The 14,812-nt window shown below is 38.0% G+C and overlaps 2 protein-coding genes across 4 annotated transcripts in view; one reads left to right on the plus strand and one right to left on the minus strand.

Annotated features, from left to right (window-relative positions):
- Nucleotides 1-4,288: 4,288 nt before the first annotated feature.
- LOC139486127 (uncharacterized) lies at nt 4,289-12,229 on the minus strand. 2 transcript variants are annotated; one of them, XR_011655482.1, is made up of 3 exons: nt 12,037-12,229; nt 4,655-11,818; nt 4,289-4,436 (listed from the first exon to the last, which is right to left on the minus strand). XR_011655482.1 is itself a non-coding variant. In XM_071270843.1 (2 exons), the coding sequence occupies exon 2, from the start codon at nt 11,532-11,534 to the stop codon at nt 4,944-4,946; it is 6,591 nt and encodes a 2,196-aa protein (XP_071126944.1). In that variant the 5' UTR covers nt 11,535-11,818; nt 12,037-12,229; the 3' UTR covers nt 4,456-4,943. The 2 variants fall into 2 exon arrangements, 1 of the variants encoding a protein (XP_071126944.1); XM_071270843.1 differs by lacking the exon at nt 4,289-4,436 and having other exon boundaries at nt 4,456-11,818.
- A 706-nt stretch (nt 12,230-12,935) lies between these two features.
- The window catches only part of LOC139486144 (pleiotropic regulator 1-like), a 44,742-nt gene continuing 42,865 nt past the window's right edge, over nt 12,936-14,812 (plus strand). For both annotated transcript variants that reach the window (XM_071270875.1, XM_071270876.1), the window contains exon 1: nt 12,936-13,068. In XM_071270875.1, the coding sequence (XP_071126976.1) occupies nt 13,060-13,068 (9 nt within the window). In that variant the 5' untranslated portion in view covers nt 12,936-13,059. The remainder of the gene's footprint in view (nt 13,069-14,812) is intronic.

Below are 14,812 nucleotides of genomic sequence, written 5' to 3' on the forward strand. Positions count from 1 at the left end.
CTTCACAAGAAACCAAATGACAGAAAAGTTAACAACATGTACATACATACAGAATGTGGCGGGGGTAAACATGTTAGCGGGATACTACCCCTCCCCAAACCTGGGACAGTGGTGTAACAGTACAATATAAGAACGAACTATAAAAATCAGTTGAAAAAGGCTTAACTCATCAGATGGATACAAATACAAATACTACACAGAGTGGACGTGACAGAGTACTTGTATATCCCAACAACAAAAAAGACATTAAGTTTAGATCTGAAAACTCGCTGTAGCTGCTAGCTAGTTTAAAGCCACTAACAACTAATGCACAAAAATAATGCATCTAAGACTAAATGTCTTTCCCTTTTGAATATAACGGTTTATTTAGTGGTACATATTTAATTAATGTCTTCTTAGCTGTAATATTTATAGTGATTTGTTCATGCAATGTTTGCTGCTGGTAGACCTGCTTCGGTCTTCAGTGGTGGTAGTTTACTTTGAGGGTAATTTTTTATCTGACCTGAACATGCCAAGTGAGCTTTTATTGTCACATAGCGTCCGCCATTCGTTTTCGTCTTTGTTAACTTTTTCAAAAATCTTCTCTGAAACTACTGGGCCAAATGCTACCGAACACATCTCTTTTATGAAGACGTCTGACAGTTTTGGTGAAACTTGGCAACAATTATCATTGGTGTATCGAGTTTAAAATTGCGCTGCATAATCCTGTCTGCCAGCCAAGATAGCCGACATGGCTATCTTAAAACATAGGTATAAAATGCAAGTGCTGTCTATTGAAAACCGATATGAATAGCGAAAACCTGATGTGAAAAACATGTTTAGAATGTTGAGCTATACCTAATCATAATGTTAACTTATATATCGCCCTTATATGACGATTTTTACCAATTACGATGTTTGCCTATTGCTACTGTATTGAAATATATAATAAATGGGTAGAAACTTTTAATAGCAAAAAATACCAGCAAGATAAGATGAATTTTCCGGCGAAATCGTTAGTCGACTCGCTATTCAAGTTTTCGCTATTAATCACTTTCCGAATCTTTCATGAGTTATTTTGCTAATTGACTTGAAAACTATAAGCGAAAGCTATTATATAAACCGGCAAAAATGATCAGCAAGACAAAATCTACAAACATGTCAAAATGTCCGTTGTGGTAAGTGGACTGTTTAAAGTAACAATTGCCCTTAAATCAAGGCCGTAACTAGGCATCTTATTTCAGTGAGGCAAAAGAATTGAGCCGAGCGAAGCGAAGCGAAATTTTTTTTTGGAGGGTGTGAAATGAATGGTGCAAAATTCTGCATTCTAGGCATTTTTAGAGAGTTTGATAATGTTTTGAATTTGGACACTTTTTATATAAATTATTCACATTTGAAGACTTTTACTAACACCAAATTTTTAACAACTTCATTTAAATTTGTATGTAAGATAATCATCCAAAATATCACTGATGTGAGTCTGCTGCCAGAACATAGAACAAACATCGATTCAGTAGAGTTTGCCAAATTTTTCTATGGCCGGTTCAGTCAAATCGTTTCAGAATCATAATTTGGTCTGCTGATATCCTTATCGCGATGAACATGGAGCATGGCAAGACCGCACAATCTCTCGCCACTCATGCATGCTCTTTTCCAAGTTTTCAGTCGTTTCAGGGCAATCTGTGTTTCTAAAGGTAGCACATTATCATCAACACAATGATCAATGTCTTCTTCCAATTCCTTCTTCATCAGCAATTCGGTAGCAGCATCGGTAGTAACAGTTTTGTTTGCAAAAGGGAATTCAGCTTTCCTGTAAGCACCATATCATACAGTCGCAGTTACAAAATATTAAACTCGCTTTTATGCTGACAAAGAGTAGAAAAACTAGGGATAGAATGATATAAGATAAATGTATATGTATATGATTCTATCTATAGAGTATATAAAAAATTATGATATGGGTACAGGGGAATTGGAATGAAGTTTTTGACATTTACATGTAGTTCCGTAATTTCAAATTATTTCTGGAAATAGTTGGTGGTATTTTAGTTCCAGAATCTATAAATTTAGGGGTTGGGGGTGTCCGATTCCGAAACCCCGAATATAAAGAAACGATATTCCGTAGTCCCGAATAAGTAAAGACAAAATCCTGTGTTCAAGGATCTTAATGGTTTTACCATTCCTCAATAATATCAAATTGGAATATGGGATATTCTTTCAATTTTTAAGGTTAAAGAAACATGGATAAAAACTATTCCATGCATTCATGTTTCATATTATTTATATTTATTTTATCTGTAAAGAGAAAGATTAAAGTTCGTAAAATGAATACGCAGACAGGACTGCCCCCTTGCGATGCCCAGTACTTGATTTGTCAAAAGTTGGTGAAACGGAGAAATAAATACGCAGACAGGACTGACCCCTTCCGAAGACCAGTACTTGATTTGTCAGTCTACTTATCGTTTTTGGATTGTTCCAATGAAGTTATATGCAATACTCAGACTGTTCACAAAAAACTAGTTTACTAGAATTATTCCTTCTTTACCTTCACTTGTCGCTTTTCCTTTTTCTGCAAGAGCCTGTTTTTAACTAAAGATCCATGATGATTATCGTTACTAGGTTAATGTAATCGAGAAACATCACCCGTTAAGAATATTAGATGTTAAGTTATATCCAAGAAGAATAGTTTAAAAGAAATGATGACAAGTTATAGAAATTAAGGTTGAGACAGAACAAAAAATTACTATTATATTTATATATATGTATAAAAAAATTAATTGGTGTCGAAATTTTAGTGAGGCATTGCCTCACTTGCCTCAAGGGTAGTTGCGGCGGCCTTGTAAATTGAGTTCCCATTGTTTAAGAAGCATATATATAGACCTATATATGAATGACACGTGCTCTTTATGGCTCTCAATGGCGGATCCAGAACTTTGGAGCCCACTGACTGACCTAAGGGGGGCTTCTCCAATCACGCTTCAGTGATTCCCTATATAATCAACCAAAATTTTCCCACGAAAGGGGGCCGCCCCCCCTCCCAGCCCCCCTGGATAGAGTCACAGTATGTAATTCCAAAACTGTTTGCTATTTTCTTTAATATCTATAGCTCCATATTGTCCGGCAACATAACTGGTGTGTGATTTCGTTACTACAGTCATTATAGAGGGGGGCAAGGGGGGTCCCCATAACAGCAAAACAGTGAATTGATTTGGTGAAAAACAGATAACAAGGAATTGAAAAGGGACAATAACAGATAACAGTAAATAAAATATGAAATATGAAAATAAATCTGTCCAGGACCAATCCAGTAGATGACTCGTAGATCTTAGTATATAACTTGTGGTATGGACCTAGAAAATTGTAATTTGTGTAAACAAGACGTTTCGGCCGCTGAGGCAGTTCTGCCTTGGTAGATTTTTTTCCCCGTAACTTGTACAATAAGTTATAGTATGGATGTTGAATTTTCTGAACGAAATTACTAGTTTCTGTTCTTGATATACGGATATTTTTAATCTAAGGCATTTGAGGGATAAATTTTTAATGATTTAGTTTTTTTTATTTAATTTTTGAAAGTAGTGCAGCCAGTGACACTTTATTATCAATTTGATTTTTAGATTTTTTATTTCTGAAAAGCAATACATATACATTTGTACTTTACAAGTAATAAAAAAAACATTGATGCACAATATATTTTTTTTATTTAATGACCTCATGATAAAACCTACTTATAAAATACAAAAATACCCAGATCAGTGGAGACAGGACATGTAACTGACACACGCATGCCAGTTATGGTTATTCTGATAATAGAAATAGACTCAAGTGACAATTCTGATAGTAAAATAGAAATTGGACCTAGTGAAAATTTGGATGACACCAAGTGAAACACCAATCATGCATCTTATGTGAAATTATAGAATATGAAAAATTTGGATACAGCTTTGTAGAAGCTGTAGGATTTTTAAAAGGGTATTTGTCGAAAAATTAAACTGAAGACACATCTTTATTTGCATCAATGGTTTCTGAGCTTCAATTTTCGCCATGTGAAGCAGTTAAAAAGCTTTTAAAAATATGGTGGTCAGGGTTCTCTTTCATTTAAATGAAAAGAGAGGGAGTAGCACTTATAATATAAATGCTAAAAGAAAAAGATGTTGTATAATTCCCAAAGCCATAATTCAAACCCATACCACTTAGTAATGTAAAACAATTCAAAGGAGAAAACTAACTGCCTAATTTATCCACAAAATAGTGAACGAGAAACTTAGTAACACAGTAACAAACTACAATCACTGAATCCAGGCTCCTTATGCTGAGCCTGACTCAGCTAGTATAACCATGGGACTGTATCGCAATCTCGGCAAATTATAAAGAATAACAACTTGTGTTTGAAGATTGTAGATTATAATTCCACCAGAAATGACACAGGAGTTTTTACAGAGCGTGTATTGTTTGGTAAACTGAAAGAAATAAAAATACAATATTTACAATATGTACGAAAGAAATATATGAATGTTCAATGCAGTAATAATATCAAGTCAAAAACGAAAGTAGAATTCTCAGGTCAATTCATAGAAATAAACAATTACAGTTCGTATTTGTTGAATAAACGTGGAATTCAAGTTAACGGAATTAACGGTATATATATTTAACAGTTTATAATCGATTTGAAACGTACTTGACGGTGATTTGTCACAATATCCACAGGAGCAGATTTGTCGTGGCATCCATTTGCAATAGACAGGTGAGGAAGAGAAAGTAAACGGTAGTGAAAATACGGATAAGTCCAGATTATTTCCGGAAAATATGAATGTCTGAAAATTCAATCCAATAAACTTTATAGTAAATATAGTTGCGTATGTGATCCAGAATACTCCCCGTCTGAAATCTACCTGATATCACTATTATTCCATAAGATATAACACATATGAATGTCACTATATAAATCCAGAGATATATACATATATTTACACAGGAGTGTTCTCTATGAGAAGAATCATGTCCACGATAGGGCGTGTGTAGGTTGTGGCTTTTCCATTAACGATAACTCGCACTTCTGCTTTTCGGACATGTTCGTCTGAACTTTTAAATGAGTTCACTATAATTCCAACGGGCCATTGGGTACGGCAAATGTTTTTGTCCTTAAGAAGAATGACGTCTCCTTCGATGAGATCACGGCGATCTTCGGTCCATTTTCGTCGTTGTTGTAGTAACGGCAGGTATTCCTTCCTCCAACGGGACCAGAAAACACTGGCCAGAGCCTGTACTCGTCTCCATTCGGCAAGACAGAGATCTCGTTTGTCGAATTCCCCAAGATGGTCTGAAGTGAAAACGTAGTCAGTTTTCTGTGTCAATAACATAGCCGGAGTTAATATTAACGGATTCTCTGGATCTGTTGATACCGGTACCAGAGGTCTAGAGTTCACTATTGCTGAAACTTCTGCCATTAGTGTGTTAAGCACGTCATGCGTAAGGCTTCTTCCGGCTGCATTTAGAAGCATAGAATCAAGAATTCTTCTGGTGATACCAATCATTCTTTCCCAGGCTCCACCCATGTGGGACGAATGCGGCGCATTGAAGATCCAAGTTGTACCAGAATTGTACAGAAAGTTCTTGAAGGGTCCATCTTCAACGTTGATTGAATCAATCTTTAAATCGTCGATTGCTCCAATAAAGTTTGTTCCACGGTCAGATCGGAAAATCTTTACTTGGCCTCTTATAGCGGCGAATCTCCTGACGGCGTTTATGAAGGCCGAAGAACTCATTTCCTCGATTAATTCGATGTGAATAGCTCTTGTCACTAAGCATGTGAATAAAATTGCCCAACGTTTGGAGTTGGCGTATCCACCACGTGTTTTACGTGAAACAATTGTCCAGGGTCCAAAGGTGTCTATTCCAACGTTAGTAAACGGAGGTGAAGGTTCAAGACGGTCCTCTGGCAAATCAGACATGATTTGATACTCAGTTTTTCCTCTGAGTTTGCGGCATGTCACACATTTGTGAATAATAGATGAGATTAAGCGTTTTGCTCCTACGATCCAAAATCCTGCGGATCGAATCGCTCCATCTGTGAAATGGCGACCTTGATGTTTTATCTTGTTGTGGTAGTGTCGAACTAATAATGTTGCTACATGATTGCGTCCAGGGACGATCAATGGTTTCTTTTCACGGAGGTTCAAGTCCGATTTTACAATACGGCCTCCAACTCGTAATAGTCCTCGTTCATCCAAAAACGGATTGAGGTTAGCTATCGGGCTCCGCTTATTAATTTGTTCCTGACGTTTTATACAATCTATTTCATCTCCATAAACTTCCTGTTGTGCAGATATTAAGATGAAATTTTCGGCATTTGAAAAACTATCCACAGAAGTCACTGATGATGCCTGTTTTGACCCGTGTAAACGAGAGAAACGTTCCAAAAAGGCTATCGCTCGCACAAGTGATGTCCAGTTGGAGAATCGATTGAATCTATCAGTTCCGATACCTTTATGCTCAGGTGTGGAAAATGTTTTTGCAACATTAACAGTTGCACGGATTTCTCCATCTTCTTCTGGATCTATTAGCTGGTATATATCCTCAGAATTCTTCTGTTCTGAGGAAAGAAGTTGTTTTGGTCCTAATAACCATTCGCTGCTGTGAATTTCATGGGCTTGTACGGACCTTGTTCCCGAGTCTGCGGGATTACGGTGAGTTGGTACATAATTCCATTGACTTGGAGAGCTAAATTTTCTTATTTTCTCCACTCGATTGGCGACATAGATGAAGAACCTTCTTGTCTCGTTACTTATGTAGCCTAGGACTACTTTACTGTCTGTGTAGAATTTTACGGTGTCTATATGTAAATCTAAATTATCCATGATGGTCTGTGTTATCTCGACTGCTAATACTGCAGCAGATAGTTCAAGGCGTGGAATAGTATGACCACTTGTTGGTGCAACTTTAGCTTTCCCAAGAATGAATCCTATGTTTGGTTCACCACTACTGTCGGTCGTGCGTAGATATGCAACAGCTGCTATGGCTTTTTCTGATGCATCAGAGAAGACATGTAACTCCTTTGTGGCGGTTTTGCTCAGATACGGCACGTAGGTACGTGGAATGCGCAATGTTTCGATAGCAATTAGAGTATCTCTCCAAGATTTCCACTCATCTGCTGTCTCATCAGTGAGAGGTTGGTCCCAATCGACGGTTTCTGATACTATTTTCCTCAATAGGAGTTTCCCTTGTATAATCACCGGAGCCAAAAATCCCAGAGGATCGTAGAGACTGTTTATCGTTGATAAAATTCCTCTCCGAGTGATCGGTTTGTTTTCTGATGATAATTGAAATAAAAAGTTATCAGTGTTTACGTCCCAGCTGAGACCAAGACTACGTTGTAGGGGTTTGCTATCGCATTCTAAGTCTAGATCTTTAAGATTTGAAGCCAAATCACTGGCATGAAATGCAGACATAACTTCCGCACAATTAGAGGCAAACTTGTGAAGGCGTAAGTTTCCATATCTTGCTAATGCTTGCTGTGTGTCCTTCATGAGCGTAACAGCTTCCTCTTTAGTGGGACATGACGTAAGACCGTCGTCGACATAGAAGTCTCTTGTAACAAAGCTAGTCACGTGACTGCCAAACTCTTGTTCTGATGCTTGAGCTGCTTTTCGGAGTCCAAGCGTAGCAACAGCAGGTGACGGACTATTACCGAAAACATGAACTCTCATGCGGTATTCGACAAGGTTCTCCTGTAGGTCATTGTCTTTATGCCATAAAAATCTCAGGTAATTACGGTGGTCATTTCTGACAACGAAGCAGTGAAACATGTGTTGAACGTCTGCAGTTACTGCGATCATTTCTTTCCTGAAACGCAGCAGTACTCCCAAGAGATCGTTGGTCAAGTCTGGACCTGTAAGCAGGACGCTGTTAAGTGAAACTCCGTTACATTTGGCGGAAGAATCAAACACACCTCTTATCTGATCGGGTTCCTTCGGATGATAAACACCAAACAATGGCAAATACCAGCACTCCTCATGTTCGTGCAATGGTGGAGCGAGCTCTGCATGATTATTGTCCAGGATCTTACTCATAAAAGTAAGAAAGTGTTCCCGCTTAACTGGGTTTCTATTCAAACTGATGTCTAACATATTAGCACGATGAAGAGCTTGTTGTCTGTTGCTTGGCAATGGCTGTCTTGGCACTCGGAACGGCAACGGTGCTACCCAACTTCCTTCCGAGTCTCTTACAAATTCGTTGTCCATCTGCTTCATGAACATTTTGTCCTCATATGACTGTCCAGGCTTGTCATCGTCTCTTGTTTTTTCAAAGAGTGGCGATTGTAGGTCTTTCGTTACAGGGTCTGTGTAGTTTTCCCGGATGTCAAACTTGCTTGTGCATGGTTGAAAGGTTGAAGGTTGTCCTGTAGGCAAAATGTTGGTTATTTTGACATTTAACTCAAGAGGAACATGCTGCTTGTTAATGCAGGTTTCTCCTATCACTACCCAACCAAGTTTCAATTGTTGTGCATATGGAGTTCTGGGTGGTCCTATGCGCTGATCGAGGACATGGTGTGCCTCTATAAGGTCTCTGCCAATTAAGAGAAGAATTTGGCAATTTTCCTCTATTGGTGGAATGCTACCTCTAAGTTCTTTTAAATGAGGGTGATGCATTGTTACTTCAGGAGTAGGTATTTCGTCCCTATTATTGGGAATATGATCACATTCAATCAGTACAGGAAGGTCAAACTTGTCATTACCATTGATTGATTCCATGACGAAACCTCTTCCTCTTTTGCCGGAAGTGACTACTTTGCCGGAGCATGTTGATAAAGTATAGTTTTCCGGTTTATCTTTGACGTCGAAAAGATTGAAGAATTCGGGCGATGCTAGTGACCGGTTGCTTTGGTCATCAATGATGGCGTACATGCGAATAACTTTGTACTGGTTATCTTTGTGATAAACATTCACAGGAAGTATTTTAGCACAAGATTTCCCACTATATGTATCTTTGCAGACCTCAGTACAGGTAGAGTTAACTGAGGTTGCCTTAGTTTCAGCCGATTCTATAGGCTCCCCGCCGTAGGCTTGCTTAGGCGAGCTAGACTGCGAACTTGTAGGTTGCTGTGGTCTAGTGATGTGAAGTGCGGTAGTGTGTTGTTTACTTCCACATTCTTTACAACTTATGCTTGCATTGCAATCCCGGCTTCTATGTGTGGTAGAATCACAACACTTGTAACATACATTGTTTTCTTTCAAAAGACCTTTGCGCTCCTCTATTGACTTGGCTCGGAACGCTCGACATTCATTTAAGGAATGCTTTGTATTGTGCAGAATACAAAGACCTTGTTTGCTGGCGTCTCTAGATTGCTGCTCAACTGCTGTTTTATGAGCACCAACTTTAGTCCTAGGGTAAGGCGTAGACCTTGGCGCAGCACCTTTTGTATTTGGTGTGGCTTTTGACCCAAAGATGAACCCAGGATCGTTCTTTGTTTTGCTGATTTCCCTGATGTAGGCAGAGAATTCTGTGAAAGGTGGAAAGGCAACGTCATATTTAGCCTTGTATCTTGTAGCCCTTGTGGTCCACTTTTCTTGGAGTCCGTACGGTAATTTTTCAACAATAGGATTTATCCCGGACGAGGAGTCAAAATATGCTAGCAAACATCCCAGCTTGGGATTTTCCTTGTGATATTCTATTTCTGATAGAATGTCAGACAGTTCGTAGAGACGTGCGTTGTCCTTATTTGTTAAGGTAGGGAATTTTTCAAGTTTACTCTTGAGAGAGGCTTCCAACATTTCTGGAGCACCATACCGCTCGTCAAGCCTCTTCCATAATCTCTGTATACCTATGGTAGGATTATTAGCGTTCGACGCTCTTATGCTAATGGCGTGTTTAGCAGACTCTGGACCGAGCCACTTGATCAGTAAATCGATCTGTTCTGAGTCAGAGACTTGTAACTCATCAGTCACGTTCTTGAAGCTTGCTTTCCAAGTATGAAATGACTCTGCCCGATCGTTAAAGCTTGTTAATCGGGAGAAAAGCAAGTCCTTGCGTAAAAGGAATCTAGTTATCTCTGATGTAAAGTTGATTTGTTGCTGGTGTGCAACAGGGATCTCTTCTACTATGCCTTGTTTTTGGTGTGAAACAGGGATCTCTTCTATAAAGTCTTGTTTTATGCGTAAGACAGGGATCGCTTCTTTAACACCCTGTTTTTGATGTTCAGTAGGGCTCTCATCTGAAAGACCTAATTTTTGTATGCCGGTTACTAATCCCAGATCTGGGATAAAGGTAACTTCCGGTGACTTAGTATCGGAAGGTAAGACAGCAGATGTCTGTGACAGCAAGTTCAGTGCCGCGGACGGCACGAACGCTGGTGCTTCGTGGCTCAGCTCAATTTTAACAGGAAATTGCTTTTTCTTTTGAGGTGCTGTTACTTCCTTTACAGCTGTTGATACAGGAAGTTTGTTGACAAAATCTTGCACACGCTGGAGCGGGTCTTCCTTTTCGTCAGGGAGATCGCTAAACGCTTGACTGTCATCGTATTCCAGAATACGAGCCTCGGCTTCTGCGGCTGCAGCCTCTCTGCGTGCTTCTAGAAGGTTTAACTTGGCCTTCAGCTCGACCTTTTCACGGCTTACACGTGCAGCCTCTTGTTTGATTTGTGCTTTTCTGCGTATGGCCTCTTGTTCTGCCTCATGTTCCATTTTAGCATTTGAACGTGCGGCTTCTTGTTCCATTTCGGCCTTTTTAAGTGTGGCTTCCTGTTCAATTATAGCTCTTTTGCGTGCAGCTTCCTGGTCCATCTCAGACTTTTTGTGTGCTGCTTCTTGTTCAAATATAGCTCTTTTGCGTGCAGCTTCCTGGTCCATCTCAGACTTTTTGCGTGCCGCTTCCTGTTCCATTTCAGATTGTCTGAACAGGGCTTGTTCCTCTAACATTGCCTCTTGTTGTAGGATAAGTGAATGTTGTTCAACAAAGGCTATTTTTGATTTAGCGGCCTCTGCTTTGGCACGCTTCCTCCGTGCTAGACTTGACATGCCTGACACGTTAGAGCTACCGCTGTGTGAGGTTTTCTTACCCTTTGAGCCTGAGGTCCTTGTTTTAGTTGATTTAGCCTTAGTAAGGGCAAGGCGATGCTCGTGTAGAGATTCCATGGCCAGTTCCACTTTGGACAGACGAAGATCCAATGTGAGGTTACATGCGTCTATGTCTTTTTGACTGTCCAACGTTCTGGTCCTTTTTAGGAAGTCCAGATATTCGTCTGTGAGCCTACGATAGTTTGTACAGGCTTTTACAAGATTGTCCTGAATTGTTAAGACTTGCTGAAGTTCATTGGGAGGTGTGGTGATTTCCAATAACTGGGTTGTTATATCTGACCAAAGGGCCTCTAGTTCCTCACAGAACTTGTTACGTTTTTCTGTGTAGGCTCCTTTACCTTTTTCGGTAAGATCCCGTACTCGCCTAGTCTCGGGATTTTCATCTAAATGTGTGGTATTAGACGGATTTTGTAATAGTTCTAGATCTGGGACATTTCCCTCTGGGGGCTGTATCTCTTCTTGTTGTTCCACATGACTGGGATCCATGTTGACTCAACGTTGTTGGGTTGCTGCTTAGTACACACAAGTTATGTAGTCCACTGTCAGTGTAAAGGTATGAACGTTGTTAGGTTGTCGTTCCTTGTCTGGATATGTAAAGACAGGTTGTCGTCAATTTACTATGCTGAGCCTGACTCAGCTAGTATAACCATGGGACTGTATCGCAATCTCGGCAAATTATAAAGAATAACAACTTGTGTTTGAAGATTGTAGATTATAATTCCACCAGAAATGACACAGGAGTTTTTACAGAGCGTGTATTGTTTGGTAAACTGAAAGAAATAAAAATACAATATTTACAATATGTACGAAAGAAATATATGAATGTTCAATGCAGTAATAATATCAAGTCAAAAACGAAAGTAGAATTCTCAGGTCAATTCATAGAAATAAACAATTACAGTTCGTATTTGTTGAATAAACGTGGAATTCAAGTTAACGGAATTAACGGTATATATATTTAACAGTTTATAATCGATTTGAAACGTACTTGACGGTGATTTGTCACAATATCCACAGGAGCAGATTTGTCGTGGCATCCATTTGCAATAGACAGGTGAGGAAGAGAAAGTAAACGGTAGTGAAAATACGGATAAGTCCAGATTATTTCCGGAAAATATGAATGTCTGAAAATTCAATCCAATAAACTTTATAGTAAATATAGTTGCGTATGTGATCCAGAATACTCCTGACTTGGAAATAGGCACATACAGAATGTGACTGCGTCAACTTAAGCATGCTAGTTGGTGTCCAATCCTCCCCTAATCAGGGACAGTGGTGTAATAGTACAGCATAAAGATTATTATGTGGTCATTGAATAAAAAAAATCTATAGGGTGTACCAATGCTTTTTTTATAACAAAATACATACTATAAGTTATTGTACAAGTAATAAGTGAATTATAATTTGTACCAAATGCTACATGTTCACAGACAACGGAATTTATTACAAAGGATAATAATAATATATACTGGAATGGTCCTGGATCCAATTGATTTTAATATGTTTACTGAAATTCTTCTGCAAATACTGCAGGGCCACCCGATATTACCAGTAGAAAGACCCCAATAGATATACATTGTAAGAAGATGTGGTAAGCGTGCAAATGGGACTATTATCCATTCAAATCACAATTTTCAATTATCTTCAATTTCTACGGAAGATTTGCTGTCAAAATGCTAACATTCGAATTTTCAATAACAGTTAACAGCAAATAGATTCTCACAATAACAGATAACAAAATAGATAATAGTCCTATAACAACTAACAAAGAATAAGACAATAACAGCTAACAGTAAATATATTTATAATTTAGGGTACGTTGTTATGTATGTTTATTTTTCAGGAAACATATTATGTTATTCTTTCTTGGTTCTAATCGATATGAACCCCACTAGACTTGCAGCTGCCGGCAACTATTTATTAATCAACAGTTATCTCCCTTATACAGAAGCCGTGCAAACAACGTTTTTTTTGGGTTATTTTCTAGTGTACCTATCTAAGAAAAATCAGCATGGTAGAGGTAATATAAATAGAAAATATTATATACAGTAAATGACCATAAGTGTTCGTCACCAGGATCGCCTGTAGTTGGTGATCGCAATACTGGTATTAAAATTTTGTATTCCAGTATCGTACCAGTATTGTGGTTTTTTTTTTAAATAAACAATACACGGCCAACAATACATATGAGACAATATCTGAAAAAGTATAATTTTTGGCAATAAGAAAAAAAAAATGTCTTTAGACCTGGTATTTTAATAGCACAAATCAAAGAACACACCTTGAGGATCTAGATACCGTGTTGTCTGTAATTCAGACAATTCTTATTGTGGTAACAATGGCATTTTTAAAAATGGTACAAAAAAAATCCAGTTCTTAAAAATCCTCTCTTTTAGCACTTTGATATTCCACTGTTACATTACACACTAAAAACAAAACCCAAACAATATGCTGATATGGGAAAGGTAACATCATACCTGCCAACTTTTCAAAATGCCCATGGGGGTTTTATGGAATCCGGGTCCGTCTGCCCTGATTCTGGTTCGCCCTAGTGTCTGTTTGCCCTAATACCTGTTCGCCCTGAGTCCGTTCGCCCTGAGTCCGTTCGCCCTGATTTTTTTTTATAGTATAGTGTTGCGTTGTGTGTATATAATTGAATGTGTTGAGGTCAGTCTACAATTTGGACGAATATTTACGATGATCATGTTGTTTATAGCTAGCTGCTACTGGGACTAGGTTATAAGTTTCTGTATATTTCAGGACTACAAGATATTGTGACTTCAAGGTATTGCCTTGAGAAGTAAGTTTGTATCTATGTTATTACCATGATTACGTTACTAGGAAATATTCAATAACAGTTATAACAAGATCAATTCCGAACTGTACTTCGCACACCTTTATTTCCTAAACGAATATTTAAAAGCACTTATTTGAATTACTATTAGTGAAACAAATACCAAAAACACAGTCACACTGCTGTACATTGATCACTTGTCATCAGTGTTTTTACCCATCCAAGCTGACTATTTTATTTGAGAAAAATGTTATTTTCATTATTAATCCATCAAACATGTCAAAGACAATTCAAATAACAATCAGTGATATCAAAGATTTCAAATGATACCTTATCAGCAATCAAAATGCAATCAACAGTAATTAAAAGTAATTATAAAATAAAGTGTAACAATGCAGCCAAGAATTTTATTTAATTAATATAAATTTGGCAAATATTCTGTTATTTTCTTTTACATTGTAATAGATATACATAAATTTCAATATATATATATATAGAATGTTGTAATTTATTCCAATGAAGAAGGCCGTAATGGCCGAAACATATGGGAATTTGTGTTATAGTTTTTATTATATATATATATATATATTTCATTCATTAATGTAACATATACATATCATGAATGAATATAGGGCGAACGAACCCAGGGCGAACGAACCCAGGGCGAACAAACTCAGTGCGAACGAACCTAGGGCGAACATGTAATTAGGGCGAACGATCCTGATACCGGTTTTATGTGCAAGTGTAAATCAAAATATTGTCCTATGAAATGTTGTACCACAAGACAATATTTCATAACTATGTATTATGAAATATTGTCCTCGTCTATGGAAAAATGTCCTGAGAATGACAAATTTTCATAGTGAAATTTTGTCTGTATGTAGAAAAGAATCCATGACAAATCGCCCCACTTTTTCACAAACTTGCCCCACTTTCTAAAAAAATCGCCCCACTCTTGTTAACCAACTCG

This window comes from Mytilus edulis, chromosome 8 (genome assembly GCF_963676685.1).
Source record: "Mytilus edulis chromosome 8, xbMytEdul2.2, whole genome shotgun sequence".
Classification (NCBI taxonomy): domain Eukaryota; kingdom Metazoa; phylum Mollusca; class Bivalvia; order Mytilida; family Mytilidae; genus Mytilus; species Mytilus edulis.

Bases quoted from the DNA above. Each gene is read 5' to 3' on its own strand.
- LOC139486127 (XM_071270843.1), bottom strand. From the start codon at position 11,534: ATGGATCCCAGTCATGTGGAACAACAAGAAGAGATACAGCCCCCAGAG.